The sequence below is a fragment of the Lissotriton vulgaris genome, chromosome 1_1 (genome assembly GCF_964263255.1).
Source record: "Lissotriton vulgaris chromosome 1_1, aLisVul1.2, whole genome shotgun sequence".
In the NCBI taxonomy this organism is placed as follows: domain Eukaryota; kingdom Metazoa; phylum Chordata; class Amphibia; order Caudata; family Salamandridae; genus Lissotriton; species Lissotriton vulgaris.
Genome location: NC_141685.1, coordinates 1,483,367,985 through 1,483,392,216, shown reverse-complemented (window position 1 = coordinate 1,483,392,216; position 24,232 = coordinate 1,483,367,985). Strand labels below are relative to the sequence as shown.

General features: G+C 47.5%; 2 protein-coding genes across 2 annotated transcripts in view; one reads left to right on the top strand and one right to left on the bottom strand.

Annotated features, from left to right (window-relative positions):
- Positions 1-24,232, bottom strand: part of FBXL13 (F-box and leucine rich repeat protein 13) — a 1,406,730-nt gene that overhangs the window by 690,388 nt on the left and 692,110 nt on the right. The window contains exon 12 of the mRNA XM_086967348.1: positions 4,485-4,617. Within this exon, the coding sequence (XP_086823474.1) occupies positions 4,485-4,617 (133 nt within the window). The remainder of the gene's footprint in view (positions 1-4,484; positions 4,618-24,232) is intronic.
- The window catches only part of LRRC17 (leucine rich repeat containing 17), a 290,549-nt gene continuing 270,642 nt past the window's right edge, over positions 4,326-24,232 (top strand). The window contains exon 1 of the mRNA XM_086967351.1: positions 4,326-4,547. The gene's annotated coding sequence lies outside the window, so the exon portion shown is untranslated. The remainder of the gene's footprint in view (positions 4,548-24,232) is intronic.

The window sequence follows — 24,232 nt, the reverse complement described above, 5'->3', positions numbered from 1 at the left end:
TTAGGAAGGATAAGGAGTGATTCTTTGCTAAGAATCAACAGTTGAACCGCAAACTTGATGCTAGCTCCACAGTGGAAGCAGCGGTGGGTGGGAGGACGACACACGATGGTCTCTTTCCTCTACTTGGCAGCGTGGGTCTGCTGGTAAAGTACATGTAAGCACAGGCATTCACCAGTGCTGTTTACATGCATGGCATGCTTAAATGCGGGTTGCCACATTCTACTGCCTTTTGAAATGCTGAGAAAAAAGTATCAAAAAGGATTGATTTCTGTATAGAATGCATACAGCTATAAAGAATGGAAAGTGACAAACAGTGTGATGGTTGAGCGTTCTTCTCAGATGCTTTTGAGTACGAAGCACTTCCTTAAAGGTGGGATGATACAACAGATGGCCAAACGCATGAGGTGAGTCATGCAGAAAGATGCACAGTCATGCCAGACGTAGCAGCAACACGTCTAGGTTACAATAGAACGGATAACAACTAAGATTAATGAAGAAAAATATAGGTGGGGAAAGTGGTGGATTTTTAATAGACAAGGAAAGGTAAGCGAAGAGTAGAATCCAAGAGGGGCAATGATACACCCATTTGCTATAAAATCATAAAGTGTCCATTACAATCAATATACGGCCCAGGCTACTAGTCCCTGCCTTTAGTACGCTTTCAAGTAGGCTGCATAAATACTTATTTTATTCAGTGGCAGTGAACGAAGGAAGGGGGGTAATTATTATTTTGCAGGTAAAAGATTATCAGAATATCACATTACCAGTCCATAATGCCAATGGGTGATTGCTATTTCTGCATCTAACGAGGATCCAGTCCCATTCCAGTATATTAATTATATTTGCAAATCTACTCGCCATAAGACACAAAACCCACCTTTACTGTCATGTCAGCCAGGCAATAGCCTTGTTATGGGGGTCTCATACGGCTCTTAGCCTCTGGCCTTTGAGACGTGTGATCACAATATTTAATTTATCTTGAATGATGACCATCAGTTTTTGGCCAGCCACTGCTGGGATACATCTAGACTACAAAATAATCCCAGGCACCTACTTTTTCTTTGAAAAAAATATGTTTGTTAATGCATTTAGTGTTTTCCCCTTTACCACGGTGACTTCAACACCTAAGATTAGGAGCTCTGGAACGGAATTCGCTGGCGTGACTTTCAGTTGACTTGATCTTGGATGAGAAGAACATTATTGGAAGCTGCCATTGTATGTCTGAACTGAGTCATCTGACATGAGTTTCCTACTGGAAGGATACGCTATAGGATTACTTCAGGGACTTTCTCTTTTTTCTATGACACTGATTGAAACAATTTACTGCAAAACTGTTCAAACGAATCAGACTCACAATTGTTGGACTATTTTTTTGTGGTAAACTTTTCCGAAATCTGGCAAGGCTCCTTCTGTTCATTATGCCTGTTATATCAAAATCGGAGGGAGCACTCACTGGATTTGCTCGCGGGCGACATTCTTTTACTTTTAATTTCATTAGAAGCTTGCATCAGATTACACTAGGAACATTCGTTGGGAGACCTCAACGTCCTAGAAACTAGTTAGGTTCCATAAGAATTAGAGACCATTGAAACAGAGCAATAGTACCATTATCAAGAATGTTTGCTGGCAGATTTCATCCACCACTGCAATCCCATCTGTTGTGGGCATGAATCCTGTGGCTGGACAAAGTTGCAATTTCTGTTCAGTATAATCATTACCGTTTCCACCCTCCCAAGCTCTAGCCTTTTTTTGCAACTTGGTCTTCTCATAATACGAAAAAGCTCGGGCTGCAGGATTATGTCTCCTGCTAGTGAGTTCAGCTGATTGTCTTTTCTGATATGGGATTGACACGTAATGTGGCACCTAGATTCGGCTATTCGCAGCAATGAACTGGAGTTACCCCTATGAAGAATGGCACTATGTACTGAAGGCCAATCTTTTGCCCCCTTGCCTTATCTCTCGTTTGCTGTATCTGGTGCAATCAAAGAGGGAAGGAACATAGTGTGATGTGCCCCTCAGCTTTTTCCACTTCTGCCCATTTAGAATCCGAAAACCCATCTCTGGGATTCCTTTCTATTTCTGGCCATGTTGTGCTGATTAGATAGGCGTGGTGCACCTAGCAAACATGGCTTCCGTACAACGTATTCCTTTCTAAACAGGACAGCCTACATGAAGGATACTCACCCTGGAACAGACACTTCACTGGATAGGGGCGGGAAGGGACTTACAAAAGCTTGAAAGTTAAAAGGAAGATATGACAGGGACTGACACTAGCTAACTGGGCTACCCAATGTTTTTCAGAAAGATCAGTCCCAATTGCTAGCTCCCATTTCCCACCAGTGTCACAGAGGCTACCATGCCTCCTCCTAGCATGTGCTACTGGTATACACAATATACACCATGGTGTGACCTTGTCTGCCCCCAAACAGGACTTCGTCACAATGCCTTATTATACTCTAATGACATTGATACTCTTAGCACATTATTGATGTGCTTCACTTCGATTTTCTTTTGATATTTTCTGAGTGAGATGTTGCTTGTAGAGAGACCAAACATCCATTGGTTACAATTACATATTGGAGTAACTGTTTTGTGAGCCTTGAAAAAGCTCCAGGGGCGAAACCTGTCATGGTTGTCTCTGTATGATGTTTTCACACCAAAGCAGAAAACAAATGCGAGCAAAACTATAAATATCAACTGTATGTTTGATGTTAGCCAATGTTTTCTATATACAGCATAATTTTGCATTTATTAGGCTCACGTTTCATTCTGGCTTTTTACTGAATAAAAAATATTTTGTTTTGGCGTTTCTCATTAAAAAGTGTGTGGAACTAATACCTGGCTTTAAAATCAGCTCCCCTAACTATGGCTCAAGTCTCAATTGGTGTATCAGCTGCCCAGCTTAACTCTGCTCTGATACCTGCTTAATGGATCTGAGGCCTCCACCTACTGGGAGCCCTAGGATATCAAGAAAAAACACACAACACTCATCACTCTGAGGAGCAGCTACCAATGCAGAGGAAGACAAAGTGGGCAGCCTCTTCGAGTTACTTGTGACGTGCATCAGAGCAGCTCACAGCCCTCACCCTTAAGACCACTTGCAAGGTTCTGGTCTCAGATTAAAAGGCGCAAGGAAATGTACAGGAGCCAGGGGTACTTTCTGGCCAACACACTGAGGAACAACTCAACAGCAGCAGCATAAGGGCGAAAGGCAGGCATGCAACAATGTGAATCTTCTCTTTGGGGTGACAAACCATACTGTGAGGGAGGACAGTAGCACTGCAAGCAGCAGCATGCTTGCTCCTGCCACACTTCCTTGTCATAAGCTCACGTCACATTCAGTTCTTCACATTTCTTTTGTGAATGCCAACTGTGATTTATTCTTGAGATTCTTGTGTTATTTGCTGCACTATGCAGACATGTGCAATCAGAATCCTAAAGCAAACGCAACTAAATTCCACATGAACACTGGACTGACAAACTATGATCACTAAGGATATGGGTAAAATGTGAACGGCCAACTTAGGACGCCTACAGATGGCTACCTCAGTCTCAGTTGTATATTGGTGCATTGATTCAGACAGGAGATATATATCCACTGTCTGAGGTTTCAGAACTGGCTTGGGTGGTTCACTTTCAAAGGTGTCCAAACACATTCTTTGTGCAAAGTGATGGCTCTCATGGCATATAGCACTGCGACGGCCTCAGGGTAACGGACAGCGGTCCAATGCTCATTTTAGGACACGCATGGTGTGCCCCTCCTGGCCACAGAACATTTTCTTGACCTCATATTAGCAGGGACAGGCCTAGGCTTCAGCGCAAGCGCTATAATAGTGGAATACCAGGATCAAAATAAAAGGCCAAATACTAGTTTCACATGAAGTCAGGCACTAAGAATAGGGGTGCATCTATTCACCATGCCCATCAGTGGCAATAAGGAAAGAAAAATAAAAGCTCCACAATGCAATTTCCAGTTGATTAAATCGTCAAGATGCGTTGAAGGTGTCACATATGACATGGGTCCCACTCGAAGGACCCACTAGCTGGCCTGATTAATTAAATCAAATAAATAAGCGTAAAGCTCCTGTTCATGTGAAGCAAGTACATTGAAACACTATGTAGTCCGTACTCCGTAGGTCAAGAAGTTTGTAGGAAGTTTGCCGTCTTTCTTACGATAGAAAAAGCAGTGTTGTGGGGGTTTCTATTTTAGAACTCTAGCTACCAGAAGCAGGATAGAATGAACACACACGAGTCCTACGCGCGCGCACGGCAGTGTTTAGAGATGTGACACTAGGCTGGAAGGGAGCCAAGCCCGTCCAGCGCTCGGCCTGCCTGCTCAAAAGTGTAAGCAGCTGGGGTCGTGTAACTTAAAACCTAGGAGAGGGAAGCCTTCAGGGGGGCTGGCTCTGCGAGCACGGCGGTGCGGCCCCAGTGTTCCGGCGGAGAGGCAGACAGGCGCGCGCGCACGCACCGCGGCGACTAACCTGGGTGCAGCCCGACAGGTCCAGGTAGATGAGCTTCCGGCAGCCTTTCCCGCCCGTGGCCAGGTACTGTAACCCTTTATCCGTGAACTTCCGGCAGTGGGCCAGGCTGAGGTACTGCAGGTTCGGGAGGCATCTGCAGGGGAGAGAAACAAAGCAGATAACAGCATGCATGCTGCGCGCCAAGCCGCTTACAAGGCCAGGCAGCGCGGGCTTCTCTGGCCAGAACATCATCAGAGGCAGAGGATGGCAAAACGCGGCTCTCACTGGAGTGAGGCCATTCGAATCCCATTCAGCACGCACACACCGAGTTTATTTAAATAGGGCTTTCCCCGTGTTCTTTTGAATTATAGAGCAAATGCAAGTTAGAGAAGAAAATGATTACGCGACCTCTGGCAATCTGCATTGTATCTGGAATCTTGTGTGGGCATTGCAAAAACTGCTAGGCAAAGTTGCCCCGATTATATGAAATTTTGCTACAGCCTTAAGCCTTATCTCTCAAGCTTTGAAGGTTCCGGCGAGGGTGATCATGCGTGCTTTTGGAGGATAATTCCATTTAAGTAATCGGAGATCACATTTTTGGGAGAGCGGGGGAGTTTTCAGGGCTGGTGACCCTGCTCAAGTCTATGGGAAGCAGCTGGGAAGTATGCTTGAACTAATAATTTGTATAGCTCGACTGGTACAACAGAAAACGTTTGCCTTGCTCCTCCATTTAAATACTTTGTCAATAAATTGTCCCCGGCTGGTGCAATAATGCCTGGAATTATTGCTTACATTTCATGTTTTCTGCAGCTTTTGCGACCTTATCTGTGTTTTCATTCAGACTTACTCCGTTTCCTGGCTCTGTTAATGTGAATTTGGAGCAGTTTGCAGGGACCTGCGCCAGCTCTCACAATGAACCGAAACAGCGCCTGAAATCTTCCTGCACTTGCAGCTTTTTATACAGTTCTGGGTTTCGTTCATGGAATGCATAGGTTATAAAAACAACTCACTTCCCCTTCATATTAGGTAGTATTTTAAAAGCATCCGCACCAGCGCCCATGACTAGCGGTTGGGGCGCTCAAATTGTCATACATGCAAAGCCACAAATATACCTCAGTCGAAGTGCTCTATATACCAGATGTTGTCTGAAACTTTGCAGCCGATTTAAACTTTGGTGCAAAAACAAAAATAATGGATGAAAACAATTCAGTGGGGATTTACGTTACTGTATTTTTGTCATCTTGCACTCAAGAGAGCATCATTTATGTTCAATTTAGAATCCGAACAGCACCAAAAAAGGCTGAAAAGTATTAACTGACATGTTTCGCATTCAACTCACCAGTAACCGAAGTCCTGAGTGTCAAATGAACATTCGATTGGTGAAGAATTCCTTCATACTGGGACTAATTCATCAGACATATTGTTTATTTAAAATCTTATAAAGGGTTGCTGCAGATGTAGCTCATGATTACAATAAACTCGTGCACTCGCCAGCAGAGGGTGCATAACGAATACAAGTACCTGAAGTGCAAGTATTGTACAGCGGCTCATGTGTATAGGGTGGTGGGGGCTGGGGAGGGGGGGGGGGGGCTAAGGGGGTTCTAGAGAAGCGTTATTATTGAAAAATAATCAGAGAAATGGCCCTATGGTGGGAGGGATGTCTCGAGCTCAAATCTCTACACCAGTAGTCTGTCCTTATTCCCTCTGGTCATGGCTGGCTCTCTTCAGTGTCATTGGAAATGTGCAGAAATGGAGGGAGGATCAAACTATGCAACAGGATTGATTTAATTATGTAGCGAAAACAAATGATGGCATGTTTCACTATTTTATCATATTAAAACAATGTAATGCCCTCTAGACAAAAGTTTCACCATAATAGTATTAGTTCAACACTTGAATACAGCAACCTTACCCGAAAGCTGACCATTTAATCTTTGCTAATTATCAGCCACTGTGTGACATGACGTGTAGTGCTTTTTTTAGTACCTTGAGATCTGTTGGAGCTAGAAACAATATTTTATAGGTTACATCTTCAGATTATGCAGCAAATAGAAGATGTGCGCTAAAACCATACGCTTGTAGGAAATCCTTGTCTTGCAAGCACTCTAAAGCAGCTTTTTGCAGTGTGTGGTGTTACAGAATGCCAGTCAATGAACGCTAGACGCTGTCAAAAGGCTCATTGGAGCATTAGAGTATCTGCTTTCCCATGCAAGGATCTGCAGGAATTTGATAGTGTGATGTCCCCAAACCAGCATCTCTGTTTCCCCTAAATAGCCAGTGTTTGTCAAAAACCTGGTTTGTTGCTGTTACTTCAAGTAATATCAGGGGCGTAGCTTGGTCAGTAAGATTGGGGGGGGGGGGGGGGAGCTTCACAATTTCCAACAATCACGATGGCATATGATGTTAAAATATATTATATGAGAAGCAGAGTACACGAGAGGGGCTAAAGGGGCAGTGGAAAGGAAGACAGGGGAAATAGGTGAGAGAAAGTACAATATTTTGTAAAATAACCAACATTTTTAAAGACTTTCAAAGCACAGAGAGATAGATCGGGTGTGTGTGTGCTTGTGTGTGTGTGTGTCTGTCTGTCTATGTAAAACTTCCAGGTAAAATCGGTCAGACACCTCACCATACCCGACTGAACGCATATGTAGCCAAACATCCCTCCCTCCCCCGAAGCTAAGCCCCTGAGTAATACTCTGTAATATAGAAACTGCTGCGTCTTCTCCCTGGCGGATAAAATAAGTAGACACATGGAATCGTTCATTCGTTTTCCAGGCTCAAAGTCTCTTTGTGAGATATTACAACTTGTATCTGATGAAAGCATTTTGAGTTGCTCGCAGGCAGTCCACGTAGGAGTAACGTGGCTCTGGAGCTGGATTGATGTGAGTTGCAATAACGTGCCCTGATCTGCTTTCCGTTGTAGGGGTCCTTTCTCAGAGTATGCACAGCATGCACTGCGGTTTTCTCTCCCTTCCCTACTCCCCACGCAGCACATCTGGTAATGTTAATGCAAACAACATGGTGGAGCGAGATAGCTTGTTCTCAATGCAGGAAAAGAAGCAATCTGAGTCTCTCTGTAGACTGCGATTCATTTGTCACCGGAAAAAACCAAGGTACCTCGACTAGTGCTAAAGAACAAAGCAAAGGCACAATCTGGACATCTGGTGGAACTGTTAGATGGTTTAACTCTTAAAAACCTAGGTTTGCATGTCTGAGTCTGTCTGGAGTCCTTAGCACAACTCTCAGTGCATCGCAGCTGCGACAAGGCACTTTGTACATTTCACATGGGGCGTTTCATCTTTCCTTTGAAGCGTATGCACGAGATTTATGCCCTAGCGATCTAAGCAGCACGTGTTTTTTCCCTGCGGGTACAATGGCAGCAAATGTGGGTGCAACCTCCGAATGAGGGATTCTAGATGATTATGCAATTGCTGAGTGCAGCATCAGGTCAGTTCTGACTGGTGATGGCGCTTCCAGGAAGGTGTAATTCAAGGAACCCCAAGTCTCACTCCCTGTGTGTAGATATCACATCTTGGAGTGGAGCTGGAGTCTTACTTCTGGGCAGTCTCCTGCCTCGGAATAATAGTCATTTTATTAGAAAAGTCAAAAGAGGTCCAACCCTTCAAATCTCAGTCCTGTAGACATGTGTCCCTTGAGAGTCCAGGTAGCAGTGGATGAATTCACTTGGTAAGAGTTCAAATCGGAGACCATATTGCTTTACCGGTTCAAATGAGGGTGTGTGGGGGGAGGGGATCTATTGTAAATTAGTCCCTATTTTTCCACCTGCCCCATTCTTTTTTTTTCTTTCTTCCCAACCATTTTGATTGCGTTTTCAGCAGTAAACGGACAGGCATCATGGGAAGTGTCAATAAGTCAGTTAATACTGTAGTTATGCAACAGTATGGTGCAGTGCAGGTGTGTAATACAGTAACAAAAAAAAGTGAAAAACAAGAAACGGTAACAAGCTGGATTACATGTTATAATTGTGAGGTTTAAAACATGGGAGTGTTGAGTGCGGGTGTGTTCCACTGCGGGTCTGTAGACACAAGCCATGAAGTATCATCTGTAGGAAGCTATCATCGCGTGATGAGTGCTATTGAATGAGTGGTGCACAATTTGAGGAGCTGGGTGATGTGAGGCTCGACGAGGCTGGTATGGTGTCGTCCTTGCTATCCCTTTTGAATGTGAGGATCAAGTAGTCCCATGCAGACACAATGGGGTATTTACGAAGACTTTAACAAGAAGAGAGGTAGGGAGAGTTGGTTGACACTCTTGTTCCCCGGTTAATTATCAATAAACAAAAAAAGAGTGTCTTAAGAAGTAGGCTAAACCACAGTAGGGAGCAACAGACTTAAGAGATTGGAAACAACCACACTGGGATGTTAAGGAAAGCCCTCACTCACCACCTAGTGATGACATGCTTCATTATCGGGCCCCACCAAAGAGACCGAGTGTCTCTTTGGTGTGCTACAACGCCAGATCTACTGCGGAGCGGGATGGTGAGTTCAGGACGTGTTGAGTGAGAGAAAATTAGTGAGTGATGAGGGTATTAAAATAGTCAGTAGTGTGTCAAAAGTAATTATTTATTCTATGACCACTAAAGACAGTATTTAAAATTAGATATGTGTAAGGAAGCAGTCCACTGTTATTGAGTGGTGGATTCCTAAGCATTAGTCAACATGTTTCTTGCCATCGAAACGGTGTGAATTTACCCGGCAATTCTTCAGGACTGTGTGTGGTATACCCTGGCGGTATGGGCACGCTAAGGCCCACCCTAACCTAGGGGCTTGAAAGTGAAAATAAACAAAAAGTGAAAAAAGTGCAAAAAATTAGGAAGGTAGATTCTCTTCCTAATTACTCCTGGTTTAGGAGGCTTCAATTTTACGGTTTCTGCACCTGGAAAGCAAAGTGGACAGAGACATACATGTAGGACAGAACAAACATTTATTACTAGTACTGATTGCTACGGTCAAGGGTGCTCCAAAAGGTGGTATAAAAACAGCTGTGGTAACATAGCGCTATTGTTATCACCATCTATTTCCCAGGGCTTCATATAAACTAGGAGAAGTGCTGTGCACTATTCGTGATATGAACTGGGAGTGACTGTGGATTAAAAAGTGAAAATCTTTGAAGAAAATTTTCACCCAAGCGATCAAAGTAAAAGTCATGGTACGATCGCAAAAGATAAATTAAAATGTCTCACTTAGTAGGTATTAAAATCAAACACCATGGGTCTCAGGAGGGGGGTGGAAGCGTATTCGGCACACCCTGTAACATGTTAAAACATAGGGAGAGAGGAAATAGGCATGGAATCAATGGAACGCCCAACGTTAATTAAGGCACGATCGGTACTTAGCTTGGTGGTTCCGCATAGGTTTTACTCACGCCCTTGACGCTTGGCACCCTCAGTCTACCTGCATCGCCCTCGAACCGGACCCCGAAGATGTTGGATCGGGCTCTGTTTGCCATTTAAAAGTAAAGCGGCGAGGCGGCGAATACTTCCGGGTGGGCGTGGTCTACGGCCGTCACTCGTCATCGGACGTGTGTGGCCAATCACTGCGCCGGGTAGAATTGTGACGTTATAGTCACGAGGGTCGTGGGTGATGGTTGCTATGCGACCTGATGTAAACAAAGGGTCGCGCTCAGGCTTAAAAGCATTTTTTCTATCCTTGAAGCCGCATGTGGATAATGCTTTCGGGTAACTCGTACATATTTGTAATAGTTTAGCAACCTTAGTGATACAAGGAAAACGGCAGTATAACCTTCCTAATGGGGCACACGAAGGTTAAAGAATGACATTAGATAGTTACCCATGTTTTGATTCGATGTACCACCTGTATAGTGTAAGGTGTGTATGTTTTAATAGATTATAGTTTGGCTTCCTGTCATCTACATTATGAGGTAGAAGAATAGATAGATTCCATGACAATAATGTTAGACTCGCTATTCATTCACTTTATCACAGTATTCCAGGGAATGTCATCGTTCAGACCAATAAGGTGGGTACCAAGCCTGTAAACCCACCTTTGTTCTTTCTCAAAGAGGCAATTGTTCAGGTTATTTCCGCTATGCAGGTGTTCAATGATAGTCCATTGCATGTCATTGGTGGTATGATTTAGTTCCAAGAAATGCCTGCTCATTTTTGTGGTTAGTTTTTTGCATCTAATGTTAGAGCGGTGCTTGCCAATCCTTTGCTTTACTTTGCGGGTCGTCATGCCTACATATCGTAGGTCACAAGGGCACGTGATAAGATATATCACGTTTTGAGTATTGCAGTTTGTATGGTCTTTTTGTGTCCAGATTTTGGATGGTTCGAGCTCCAAAGTCTTAGAGTGTACCGTGAGGTGGCAAACACTACAGTTTGCACAGGGGAAATGTCCAGTGACCCTTGGTGAGCCCCAAGTGTCAGTGATAGATCTCTCTGTAACAGGTGCTTCAGTTTTGGGTCGGGTATGCACCAGGGTATCTCTAAGACTACGTCCTTTTTTGAAGGAGAATAGGGGTTTTTCCCAATCCTTTTTTATGCTGGGCACAATGCGCCAATTCTTGTTAATTGATTTCTTCATGTAATTTGACATGGTGCTGTATGTGGTTACACATGTTAGCGGTATACTTTCAGTGTTAGTAACCTTGTCTTCTAGGAGTGATTCTCGTGGCTGGTTGCGAGCCCTCTTGTAACCTTTATTCAGTATCTTCGCCGGGTAACCTCGTGATTTAAGTTTGTCAGTTAGATCTGCAGATTGGGTCTTAAAATCTTGGAGATCTGAACAATTGCGTCTTATCCGCAGATACTGGCCGTATGGAAGGTTTTCTTTGAGGGGCAGGGATGGAAGCTCGTAAATTCAAGGAGATTGTTACGAGCAGTTGGTTTCTGGTATGTTTTTGTGGTCACTCGTTCCGGAGATTCTAATTGTCACATCCAGAAAAGTAACCTCAGTTCTGCTCATTTCGAAAGTGAATTTCAAGTTAGGGTCCAGTGTGTTGATCCAACTAAGGAAGGCCTGTAATTGTTCATCATTGCCTGTCCATATTACCAGGACGTCGTCAATATAACGTCTCTATACTTTGATGGAAGTGGTATGGGGGCCATTGTGTTGTAATATATATTTGGCCTCAAAATCTGCGACGTACAGGCCTGCCACACTGGGGGCAAAAGTACTGCCCATGGAAGTCCCGGTGGTTTGTAGGTAGAGGTTGTTCTTATAGGAGAAGAAGTTCTCCTTCAATGCTATAGTAGCAAAGTCTAAGATGAAGGTCTTCGATGTCTGGTAATTCCAGGTTATGGAGTCTAGGGCCTTCCCCAGGACCTTGATGGTATCGTCCTGGGGGATACTGGTGTATAGACTCTCAATGTCTAATGTCACCAGTGTAACTGTGTCACCTGATAGATCTAGGTTTTGGAGCAGTTGGAGGAGGCTTTTAGTGTCTTTCAGGTAGGTCGGGGTATTTTGTACTATGGGTTTCAGAAAATGGTTGCAGAAACGCGATAGAGGCTCTAACAGGGAGCCTATGCCTGACACAATGGGCCTTCCTGGTGGTGGTAGTCGGTTCTTGTGTCTCTCTTGGTAGGGGGGTGTAGTTCTTTCTTGAATTTACGAGCTTCCATCCCCGCCCCCTCAAAGAAAACCTTCCATACGGCCAGTATCTGCGGATAAGACGCAATTGTTCAGATCTCCAAGATTTTAAGACCCAATCTGCAGATCTAACTGACAAACTTAAATCACGAGGCTACCCGGCGAAGATACTGAATAAAGGTTACAAGAGGGCTCGCAACCAGCCACGAGAATCACTCCTAGAAGACAAGGTTACTAACACTGAAAGTATACCGCTAACATGTGTAACCACATACAGCACCATGTCAAATTACATGAAGAAATCAATTAACAAGAATTGCCGCATTGTGTCCAGCATAAAAAAGGATTGGGAAAAATCACTATTCTCCTTCAAAAAAGGACGTGGTCTTAGAGATACCCTGGTGCATACCCGACCCAAAACTGAAGCACCTGTTACAGAGAGATCTATCACTGACACTTGGGGCTTACCAAGGGTCACTGGACATTTCCCCTGTGCAAACTGTAGTGTTTGCCACCTCACGGTACACTCTAAGACTTTGGAGCTCGAACTAGGCAAAATCTGGACACAAAAAGACCATACAAACTGCAATACTCAAAACGTGATATATCTTATCACGTGTCCTTGTGACCTACGATATGCAGGCATGACGACCCGCAAAGTAAAGCAAAGGAATGGCGAGCACCGCTCTAACATTAGATGCAAAAAACTAACCACAAAAATGAGCAGGCATTTCTTGGAACTAAATCATACCACCAATGACATGCAATGGACTATCATTGAACACCTGCATAGCGGAAATAACCTGAACAATCGCCTCTTTGAGAAAGAACAAAGGTGGGTTTACAGGCTTGGTACCCACCTTATTGGTCTGAACGATGACATTCCCTGGAATACTGTGATAAAGTGAATGAATAGCGAGTCTAACATTATTGTCATGGAATCTATCTATTCTTCTACATCATAATGTAGATGACAGGAAGCCAAACTATAATCTATTAAAACATACACACCTTACACTATACAGGGGTACATCGAATCAAAACATGGGTAACTATCTAATGTCATTCTTTAACCTTCGTATGCCCCATTAGGAAGGTTATACTGCCGTTTTCCTTGTATCACTAAGGTTGCTAAACTATTACAAATATGTACGAGTTACCCGAAAGCATTATCCACATGCGGCTTCAAGGATAGAAAAAATGCTTTTAAGCCTGAGCGCGACCCTTTGTTTACATCAGGTCGCATAGCAACCATCACCCACGACCGTCGTGACTATAACGTCACAATTCTACCCGGCGCAGTGATTGGCCACACACGTCCGATGACGAGTGACGGCCGTAGACCACGCCCACCCGGAAGTATTCGCCGCCTCGCCGCTTTACTTTTAAACGGCAAACGGAGCCCGATCCAACATCTTCGGGGTCCGGTTCGAGGGCGATGCAGGTAGACTGAGGGTGCCAAGCGTCAAGGGCGTGAGTAAAACCTATGCGGAACCACCAAGCTAAGTACCGATCGTGCCTTAATTAACGTTGGGCTTTCCATTGATTCCATGCCTATTTCCTCTCTCCCTATGTTTTGACATCTTACAGGGTGTGCCGAATAAGCTTCCACCCCCCTCCTGAGACCCATGGTGTTTGATTTTAATACCTACTAAGTGAGACATTTTAATTTATCTTTTGCGATCGTACCATGACTTTTACTTTGATCGCTTGGGTGAAAATGTTCTTCAAAGATTTTCACTTTTTAATCCACAGTCACTCCCAGTTCATATCACGAATAGTGCACAGCATTTCTCCTAGTTTATATGAACCCCTGGGAAATAGGTGGTGATAACAATAGCGCTATGTTACCACAGCTGTTTTTATACCACCTTTTGGAGCACCCTTGACCTACAGTAGCAATCAGTACTAGTACTAAATGTTTGTTCTGTCCTACATGTATGTCTCTGTCCACTTTGCTTTCCAGGTGCAGAAACCGTAAAATTGAAGCCTCCTAAACCAGGAGTAATTAGGAAGAGAATCTACCTTCCTAATTTTTTGCACTTTTTTCACTTTTTGTTTATTTTCACTTTCAAGCAACTAGGTTAGGGTGAGCCTTAGCGTGCCCATACCGCCAGGGTATATCACACACAGTCCTGAAGAATTGCCGGGTAAATTCACACCGTTTCGATGGCAAGAAACATGTCGACTAACGCTTAGGAATCCACCACTCAATAACAGTGGACTGCTTCCTTACACATATCTAATTTTAAAAACTGTCTTTAGTGGTCATAGAATAAATAATTACTTTTGACACACTACTGACTATTTTAATACCCTCATCACTCACTAATTTTCTCTCACTCAACATGTCCTGAACTCACCATCCCGCTCCGCAGTAGATCTGGTGTTGTAGCACACCAAAGAGACACTCGGTCTCTTTGGTGGGGCCCGATGATGAAGCATGTCATCACTAGGTGGTGAGTGAGGGCTTTCCTTAACATCCCAGTGTGTCTGTTGCTCCCTACTGTGGTTTAGTCTACTTCTTAAGACACTCTTTTTTTGTTTATTGGTATTTACGAAGACCTCAGCCCCCCTCACTATGCAGACTCTGGTTCTGTCGATTGGATCATCGTGTCCTGCTACAGAGTGACCATAGGCAAGGACAATGCCTTCCATCTCATTGTGATTGTGGGTCTCGCCAGAAGTAAGGCTGGATCAAGGAATCGATTTGTCACCCCTCCAATCTTTCACAATATTTAGCGCCTTAGTATGCAGCTCACTATGCAATTCAATTCACTTCGACCAGTGGTCTGGGAGAGAATTGTGCACACTGCTTTTCCAAAGGACTGGGTCAAAGGGCAAAGCTTGTGAGGGGTGGCAATGGGGGCAGTCTGATGACGCCATGGGATAGATTCTGAGAATCTATCCCATGATCAAGTAAACCTAGTGCAGCATGTTGTGCTGTATGTATTGAAATCACGCGTTGGGAAAGGCTGTGTGGATATGCAAGCGCTTTGTCCCATTTTATTTGTCCTAGAGGGCGTACAAGTTCTTGCAGAGTGCAGCAAAAGGATCTACGGATCTGTCGAGAGGGCTTATCAATTTCGGAGAGAAGCTTCCGCCCTATTCCCATGCTCAACAGTACCTGGAGTAAATGGTGGGTAGAGGGCTCAGTGTTAGCGATTCCCCAAAGATCTTTCAGGTCTGAAATCAAGCGCTGGTGCAGTAGAAACTGTGCCACTGGTAACCTGGTTTGCTCAGACAAGAGATCAAAGGGGATTAGGGCTTTATTCTGGAACAAGACCCCTGTGGTACTTATGCCCGTTTCCTCCCAGGCCCGAGCAGCATTTCACCCTGTGGTCTGCCAGAATATGCAAATGCTCTGGAGCAGATTCACAGGAGGATAGAACGCTTCAGTTGAAGTGGCTCACAGGACACCCTGACAGCAGCTATGGGTTTTACTCAGCAGCTTGTTTAAGGGCTTTGGTAGTTCTGATTTTGAGAGATATAGTTCCCTAGCGATAGTCAGGGCTCTCCGCCTGTCACTTTTGCCCATCTCAAACAAGTTGTGTCCAGCCAGCTAACAGGCTAACCACTGGAGTTGTGCCCAATGTAGTAATGTTCGAATATCGGGTTTCATAGATTCCTCCGTTCCGTAGGTAGTTGCAGCTCGGCCAGCGCAAATCTACGCCGCCAGTTGTTTCAGATCAAATCTACCAGCATGGTGTTCAATGTGCGGAATATGGTACGGTGTACAGGGATAGGCAAGTGGGCGAAAGAGTAAAGAAGTCTTGGCAACATAACCATGTTGAAGAGGGCAACGCAGTCCTACACTGTCATGGGAAGAGAGAGCACCAGACCGTGATTTGATGCCTGTGGAAAGACATTGCCTTCACTAGATTGCCATCCAATAAGTGGTTTCTGACATGATCTATACTGATACGTAGGTATCAAAATGGGGAGGGTTCCCACTTGGTCTTGTGGGCACTTATCACTATGATGTGCATGGGCAAGTGGGATTCAGTGGGAACAGGAATGTTTTAGTCCAGTTGATCACCAATTCCGAAGCAGCTCTGAAAGCCTCTAGTACGAGCACGATGTTGGACACTCCCTCACAGATATCTCTGATGTTTATCGAGACATCATTCACATAGAGTGAGACTGCATGTGTCTCATCATTGATCTGGATGCCCCAGGTTCTCCACAAATGGCAGATGTGATGATCTAAAGGCTCAATCACCAACGCAAAAAGTAGTGACAAAAGAGGGCACCCTGGTGTGTGCCATGGCCCACCAGGAATGGGTAGAGAAGTGCAGCATAGGATTGTATGCTGCCAGGCCAACATGAACTGCGTTAAAAGTGGGTAGGGTTATACCTGGAAACTTAGTCCCTTTTGGTTCGGGAGAGGCTAGAAGTCAACACCATCCACAGGCTAGTGCCAGGCCTAAACGTGGCACCCCATGGCACCTTTTTCAAAACACCAATGGTCCTGTGGAAGACAGAAGAAGCTGCTAATGAGACCTGTGAAGATATCACTCACAGGTCGTGCTCTCATTTGTACCCGGCAAATAGAACAATTGATGGACAGAATGCTGAACAATGTCAAACATTCACCCCAGTACAGAGATCTGGGCCTGAATCCATCGTTGTTTTTCTCCCCATGCCATTGCAGTCCTCCCTGGACCAAAGCCAAGAATCCTGAGACTGGTTTCTGGGTTTTGCCCCTCATCAGCCACGCTAGCTTGACTCCAGTGGCATGGAGAGCACAGGACCCAAGTCTGGGCATACCCGTCCCAATCGGGGTGACACATGCAAAAAGAACAATTGATGAACAGAATGCTGAACTATGTCAAACATTCTCCCCAGTTCAGAGATCTGGGCCTAAATCAATCGTTCTTTTGCTCCCAACGCCATTCCAGTTTAAACCCAGCCATATGCAAATCAGTCTTGATCGTGCACCCCATGGGAACAGTCCAGCTTGAACGGCCAGGCCAGGTCCTCCCTGATGGACAGAATGCTGAGCAATGTCAAACATTCAGCCCAGTATAGAGATCTGGGCCTAAATCCATTGTTTTTTGCTCCCCATGCCATTCCATCATCCCTGGACCAGAAACAAGCACGCTGAGAATAGTTTCAGGGTTTTACCCCTCTTCAGCCAGGCTAGTTTAACTCAGTGGCATGGTGAGCACATGTGTACCCGGGACTAAGTAGTGGACACTAAAGGGGGGGGAGCTTGCCGGCAACCGCAATGGCCGCATAGACCCAGAACTCCGCTCGGCAGTACAGACATATCCTTAAAATATCCTACATCAGCCACAGCTGCAACGCGCCACACCTTCTCTCCTGCCCTACGGAGGGAAGTGACGGGCCGTGGGAGTCCTTCGCTGCGGTGCCAGCCCGGAGTCCTGGAGAACGACACGAAGGCAGGGAGGTGCCGCGGTAGGCCTGTAAGCCGCAACATTGATTGAAGGTGAGGCCCGCATGACGTAACTCTGCGTGCGGCCTCAGAGGGACGCCCTGCCGGAAGTGTGGCGGAATTGCCCGAGCCACCCAGCATTAGTACTGCCCCCTGATTCTGGCACACCGCCCAGACATTAAGGTGACTGCACACATTAAGGTGACTGCACGTAGCTGCCGGGACCCATGGGGGCAAGGATTGAGCTTCTCTGCTGCCCTGGAGTAGTATTTGCCAAGTGAGGTGGTGGCTGCCGGAGAGTCCCCAGGAGGGCCTCACCACGCGGGTTGTGTGCGGCAGTCCGGGGCCCCTGTGGGTCCGTATGTGAGGGCGCAAGTGTCGGCACCCCTGTGGAGAGGACTGAGGTTGTGGTGGAATCCCTGCTGGAACCGGGGCTGGCGAGCTGCACCTGCTAGTTAGGACGGAGGCCACGTCCATGCGGCCTGCGGTGCACCATCTACACAGCGACTACGCAGTAACGGCCCTAGAGGGAGTCCGGGCAGGTGCGCTGGGGTGTGCACTGAGGTAGGGCCTCTCGCAGCACTGCATGGAACACTACACTGGCAGCCGATGACAGTGCACACCTCGTATTACGAGTAAGTTGGTCAGGAGCACTTTCTGCGCTGTTTCAACGCGGCCGCAATAACACCACCCACCTCAGAACTGCAAACTTGGCGGTGGGGTGGCCTTCTGCTGATAGCGCGCTCTGATAGCGAACTGATCCTCCGTCCTGGCTCGAGCGCGTGCAGGTCGATCGGCTGGGGTTACTGCCGCGGTCCTGGACTTCACTATGCTACAGAGAGCTGCCCTGGAGCTACGGAGTTGGCTTGAACTTAACAGGGCATAAGCGAGAGAGAAATGAATGAAATGAAAATTGCACTTATATAGCGCGTAACTACCCAGAGGCCTCGCAGCGCTTTAGACTGAATACTGGTGGCGGGCTCAGGGGAGATCAGCACATCTTTGCAAACAAGTGCGTTTTTAAAGCCTTTCTGAAGGACAGGTGGTTATTGATTTCTCGAAGGGAGAGGGGGAGGGAGTTTCAAAGCCTGGCCGCGGTATGAGAAAAGGAACGACCACCCCAACGGGCTTTGTTGATTTTGGTGGTGGTTACCAGTTGCAGAGAACTGGAGCGTAAGGCTCTGGACGGTGCATAGGGTGTAGCTATAGGATGCAGGATTGCTGGGCCAGTGCGGTGAAAAGATTTATGCACAATGCACATGGCCTTGAACTGCACTCTGGTCGCTACTGAGAGCCAATGAAGCTCTTTCAGAGCTTTCTTAGCTGACTGCCAACGGGGGATGTTGTACAGTAAGCGGGCAGCACAGTTTTGTGTGACCTGAAGCCTATGGGTAACTGCTGCAGGGGCTCCCATATAAAGGGCATTCCCATAATCCAGGCGGGAGAGGATCAGGGCCTGGACCATGATCCTCCTAGCCTAGAATGGGAGCAGGGGAAGCACCTTACGGAGCATTTTCATCATCCTGATGCAAGTGGAGGCGGTTTTTGTAGCTTGGGCTGAAAAATCAAGCGCCTTGTCCAGCCAGACTCCTAGGCTCTTTATCTGGGGTTTCGGAGGAGGAGGAGGGCCGAGAGATGGAGGCCAGATGGATGCTAGGGCAGATGGAGGGGGGTTGCCCAACAGCATAATATCTGTTTTCTCCCCATTAAGCTTGAGGTATGAGGATTGCATCCATCTGGCGACAGCCTCAAGACAGGGACCCAAGGTGGAAGATGATCCCGCAGAGTGGTCAAGGGAGACCACCAGTTGGGTGTCATCTTCGTAGGTGACAATACGCACACCGAAGGGATGCACTATCCTCTCTAGGGGCTCCATATAGGCGTTGTTAGAACCGGCTGTCTCTAGTTGGCAGAGGTATGCACTTCTGACAAATAGGGACACTCCTTTTCTAGCCAGGGCAAGGGGATCACACCCTTCGATAACCCCTGCTCACCCCCTTGGTAGCTTGGCAGAGCAGAACAGGCTTATCTCAGAGGCTGTGTGTTAAGCAATTATGACCACATACAGTAACACAGTGAATACGCTACAAATGGACACGACACCGTAGTATTATAAAAATAGGTATTTTTATATAAGGCTTAGCACAAGACCAAATAACGGCAAAACTGTACACAATCGGGATAAATATGTTCGGGAAGGAAAAAGGATAGTTCAAAGGTAGTTTCTTCTTCAGCACAAAAAGTCTTTAGTATCAAGCAATCTTCTTCTTTGGCAATACAGTTCTTAGCAACAGGGTAACCCACACGGGAGCTACACAACGTCGAGGCAAAGATAATCCACAGGTTCGGCGTTGACCGCGAGGAGCGCTACGTCGGGCCTGGAGTCACACGGACCCCCAACAACACAGTACCTTAGGAAAATGAAGCACACGATGATCAGCGGCGTCGAGCAATCCGGCGTCGCGCCTTTGGTGTCGATCAGGCCTCAGCAGGCATCGTCGATGATGCAGTTGCACAGAGTGAGCAGCGCTCACGGCGTCGAAGGGGCACACAGGGGATGCGATCAGCAGCGGTGCAGACACGAGGTCCTCTGGAGCTAGAGCCGTACTCCCACTCACTGGCGTTGCTGCTGGCGTCGGTCGGGCCCACCGTCCGGTCGTCGAGATTGCTGTTCCTTTCAGAGGTGCTGGATTCACACTTCCAGCAAATAGCACTTTTAGCAGGTGAAGTCCTTTAGCCCTGTGACTTCAGCAGGAGACTGGCACTCTTCCAGTCCTTGGAGATTTTCTTAGCAAGCGTGAGAGTACACACACAGTTCCTCTCTCCTGGTTCCTTGGCAAAAATAAAGAAGCACTGCAGGATTCCCCCAACAACAGCACACTGGCAGAAGGGGTAGGCAGTCCTTTAGATCAGCAGGCCTCTTGTCCTTGGTTACAGGGTTCCTTGTCAGAAGTGATCTGATTTCCTAGTTCAGGGGTCCTTCTCTTATACCCCTTTTCGTCTTTGATCCCTTTGTCTATGCCGGGGATTTCCCCACATCCTGGGTCTGCGGTGGGTGGAGCTAGGCAGTAGCACCTGGCCTATTCATTGAGCAGGGCTGGGTCCTCAGACGCCCAGCAGGAGGTGGAGCCAGCATTGATACTGGCAGGAGCAGAGCTATCGGCCTCCTGGCAGGAGGTGGGGCTAGGATCGTCCATGGCAGGCACAGGGCCATCAGCCGCTTGGCAGGAGGTGGAGCCAGCATTGTATCAGGCAAGGCAGGCTATCAACAACTACTCTCCCCCTACTCTCAACGTAAATGTCCCACTCATCCCACACTGACTCATCCAGACCTGTGGAGCCACCCAGCTCCTGTCACACACACGCAAGACCAGCAGAAACCAGTTATGATTAGACAAGAAAATAGACACTTTCTAAAAGTACTATTTTCGAACCCAGAGTCCAACAACCATCCACACCAACGGATGCGTCATTAAACCCCGAGTTCAGGGATACCAAACTCGACATTGCACCATGCTCCCCGAGCCAGCTAGGACCATAGCATTAATAATCCCGGCGGCCCATTCTATCCAACGGAGAGCAGGCTACCTCGCAATAGTGAAGCACGAAGATGGCGGTGCTTCACTATTTGGACATGCCAACTTGGTCAGGCGTGTCCTACCTTATACGTACAATGCACCCTGCCCGGGGGCCTACCATAGGGGTGACTAACATGAAGTCAAGGGAAGGTTTGAGGGGCTGGCAAGTAGGTATACCTGCGCAGCCGGCGTGACAGTACAAGACTGCAAGTGGGTCTCGCAATGACCGACCCGTAGACATTCTTTTACGAGGCCACTCCTGTGGGTGGCACAACGCGTGCTGCAAGCCCACGAGCGGCATTTGTATTTACAAGCCCCGGCACTCCTGGTGCACTAGACTAGGGACTGACAGTAAACCAAATAGGTCAAACATGGATACAATAGATACATCAATTTAACATCGGGAGCACTTGCGCTATAGCACTGATCAGCAGTGACACGGCACCCAAAGCATATACCAGCAAAACATCGTAAAACAGTAGAGGCAAACAGAAAAAATGGAGGAGAGACTCAAGCCAATGATGTCAGGTCTAACACGTGTCCCCTCCAGCTGAAATGTGGGGAGAACTACCCTTGACCTAGGGAGTCCTCAGCACTAAGGCGGAAAAATCTGGACAGACCATCAGCATTGGCGTGATCTGTACCAGGGCGGTGTTCCACCGTAAAGTCCATCCCCTGTAGGGAAATGGACCACCTCAACAGTTTTGGATTCTCACCCCTCATCTGCCTCAACCATCTGAGGGGCCTGTGGTCGGTCTGAACCCGGAAGTGAGTCCCAAACAGGTAGGGTCTTAGCTTCTTCAGCGCCCAGACCACAGCAAATGCTTCTCTCTCTATCGCACTCCACCTCGTTTCCCTGGGAAGTAACCTCCTACTGATGAAGGCTACAGGCAAGTCTCGGCCCTCTTCATTCACCTGAGCTAGAACAGCCCCCACGCCATGCTCTGAGGCGTCCGTCTGAACAATGAACTCTTTCGAAAAGTCGGGTGCCTGGAGAATGGGTGCTGTACACATTGCAGTTTTCAGGGTGTCAAAGGCCGTTTGACAGGCATCAGTCCAGATCACATTTCGCGGCTGCTTCCTGGAAGTCAGCGAAGTCAAGGGGTGCACAATGTTACCATAATCCTTGACAAACCTCCTGTAGTAACCCGTGAGTCCTAAGAAGGCTCTCACCTGAGTTTGGGTTTTGGGCGGCGCCCAAGCCAGGATGGTATCAATCTTGGGTTGTAGGGGGGCCACCTTACCGCTCCCTACTTGGTGCCCCAAGTACACCACAGAACCCTGCCCAATCTGGCACTTACTGGCTTTGATTGTGAGGCCTGCTCCGCGCAGGGCCAACAACACTTCCTGGAGGTGGCGCAAGTGTTCCTCCCAGCTGGCGCTGAACACTGCGATGTCGTCCAGGTAGGCGGCACTGAAATCCTCCAGTCCAGCCAAGACCTGGTTGACCAACCTCTGGAAGGTGGCAGGGGCATTCTTCATCCCAAAGGGCATCACCCGGAACTGGTATAGCCCATCTGGTGTGGAGAATGCTGACCTCTCTTTTGCCCCATCAGTCAAGGCGATCTGCCAGTACCCAGACGTTAAATCGAACGTACTAAGGTACCGGGCAGCCCCCAACCGATCTATGAGCTCATCAGCTCTGGGGATGGGGTGCGTGTCAGTCTTCGTTACCGAATTGAGCCCTCGGTAATCCACGCAGAACCGGAGTTCTGGTGAAGCACCAGGCGCTGCAGCCTTCGGGACCAAGACCACTGGGCTGGCCCAAGGACTGCTAGAGGACTCAATCACCCCTAACGCGAACATTTTGGAGACCTCCTCCTTAATGTACGCTCTGACCTTGTCAGTCACCCTGTAAGCCTTGTGCTTCACAGAAGGACTGTCTCCGGTGTCAACGTCATGGACACACCAATGAGTGACACCCGGAACCAAGGAAAACAGATCCGGGAATTGTCCCAGCAGCTGGCGACAATCCTGTTTCTGTTCAAGAGTCAGTGTGTCAGAGAGGACCACACCATCCACTGACCCGTCTTGCTCTTTAGCACACAGGAGGTCAGGAAGAGGCTCACTCTCCTCCTCCATTCCATCATCTGTAGCTAGGAGCATGCCCTCTTCGGACCTTTCTAAGTGGGGCTTCAAACGGTTGACATGCAGGACCCGCAAGGGGTTCCTGGGAGATTTCAAGTCCACCAGGTAGGTGACATCGTTCTTCTTCCCCACAACCTTAAACGGTCCAGTCCACCTGTCCTTGAGCGCACAAGGTTCCACAGGGGACATGACCCACACTTCCTGACCAGGCTGAAGCTCTACCAGAGTGGCATTCCGGTCGTACCATCGCTTCATCTCCTCCTGGCTGGCCTCCAGATTTGCCTGAGCAAGTTCTCTGAAGCGCCGAGTCTGGTTCCGAAAGGCCAGCATGTAGCTGTATACATCCTGGGGAGGTTTCCTGGGAGATTGCTCCCAGCCTTCCTTGACCAGACTCAAAGGTCCTCTTACCGGGTGACCGTATAAGAGCTCAAAGGGGCTGAACCCTAGAGACTTCTGTGGCACCTCACGGTAAGCAAACAACAGGCATGGCAAGAGGACGTCCCATTTCCGCCTCATTGGTTCTTCAAGACCCATAATCATGCCTTTGAGGGTCCGGTTGAATCTCTCAACCAGCCCGTTTCCTTGAGGGTGGTAAGGAGTGGTGAACTTGTAGGTTACCCCACACTCCTTCCACAGAGACTTCATATAGTTCGAAATGAAGTTGGTGCCTCGGTCGGACACCACCTCTCTGGGGAACCCCATCCGGGAGAAAACACCCATCAGTGCCCGTCCCACCACGGGGGCCGTCACTGTTCTGAGAGGGATGGCTTCCGGGTACCTTGTGGCATGGTCCACCAAGACCAGGATGAACCTGTTGCCCAGGGCTGTCTTGGGGTCCAGGGGCCCAACAATGTCAATACCCACCCGGTCAAAGGGGGTGCTGACCACTGGAAAAGGTTGGAGAGGAGCCTTCTGCTTCCTTCCGCTTTTCCCACTTGCCAGGCAAGTGCGACAAGTCTTACAATGGATGTCTACATCCCTTCGCATCTGAGGCCAATAAAAATGGGTGACAAGCCTGTCATAGGTCTTGTCCTGCCCCAGATGTCCAGCTAAAGGTACGTCATGAGCCAGACCCAGTAGGAAGGCTCTGAAGCGCTGGGGTACCACCAGCACACGGGCTGACCCAGG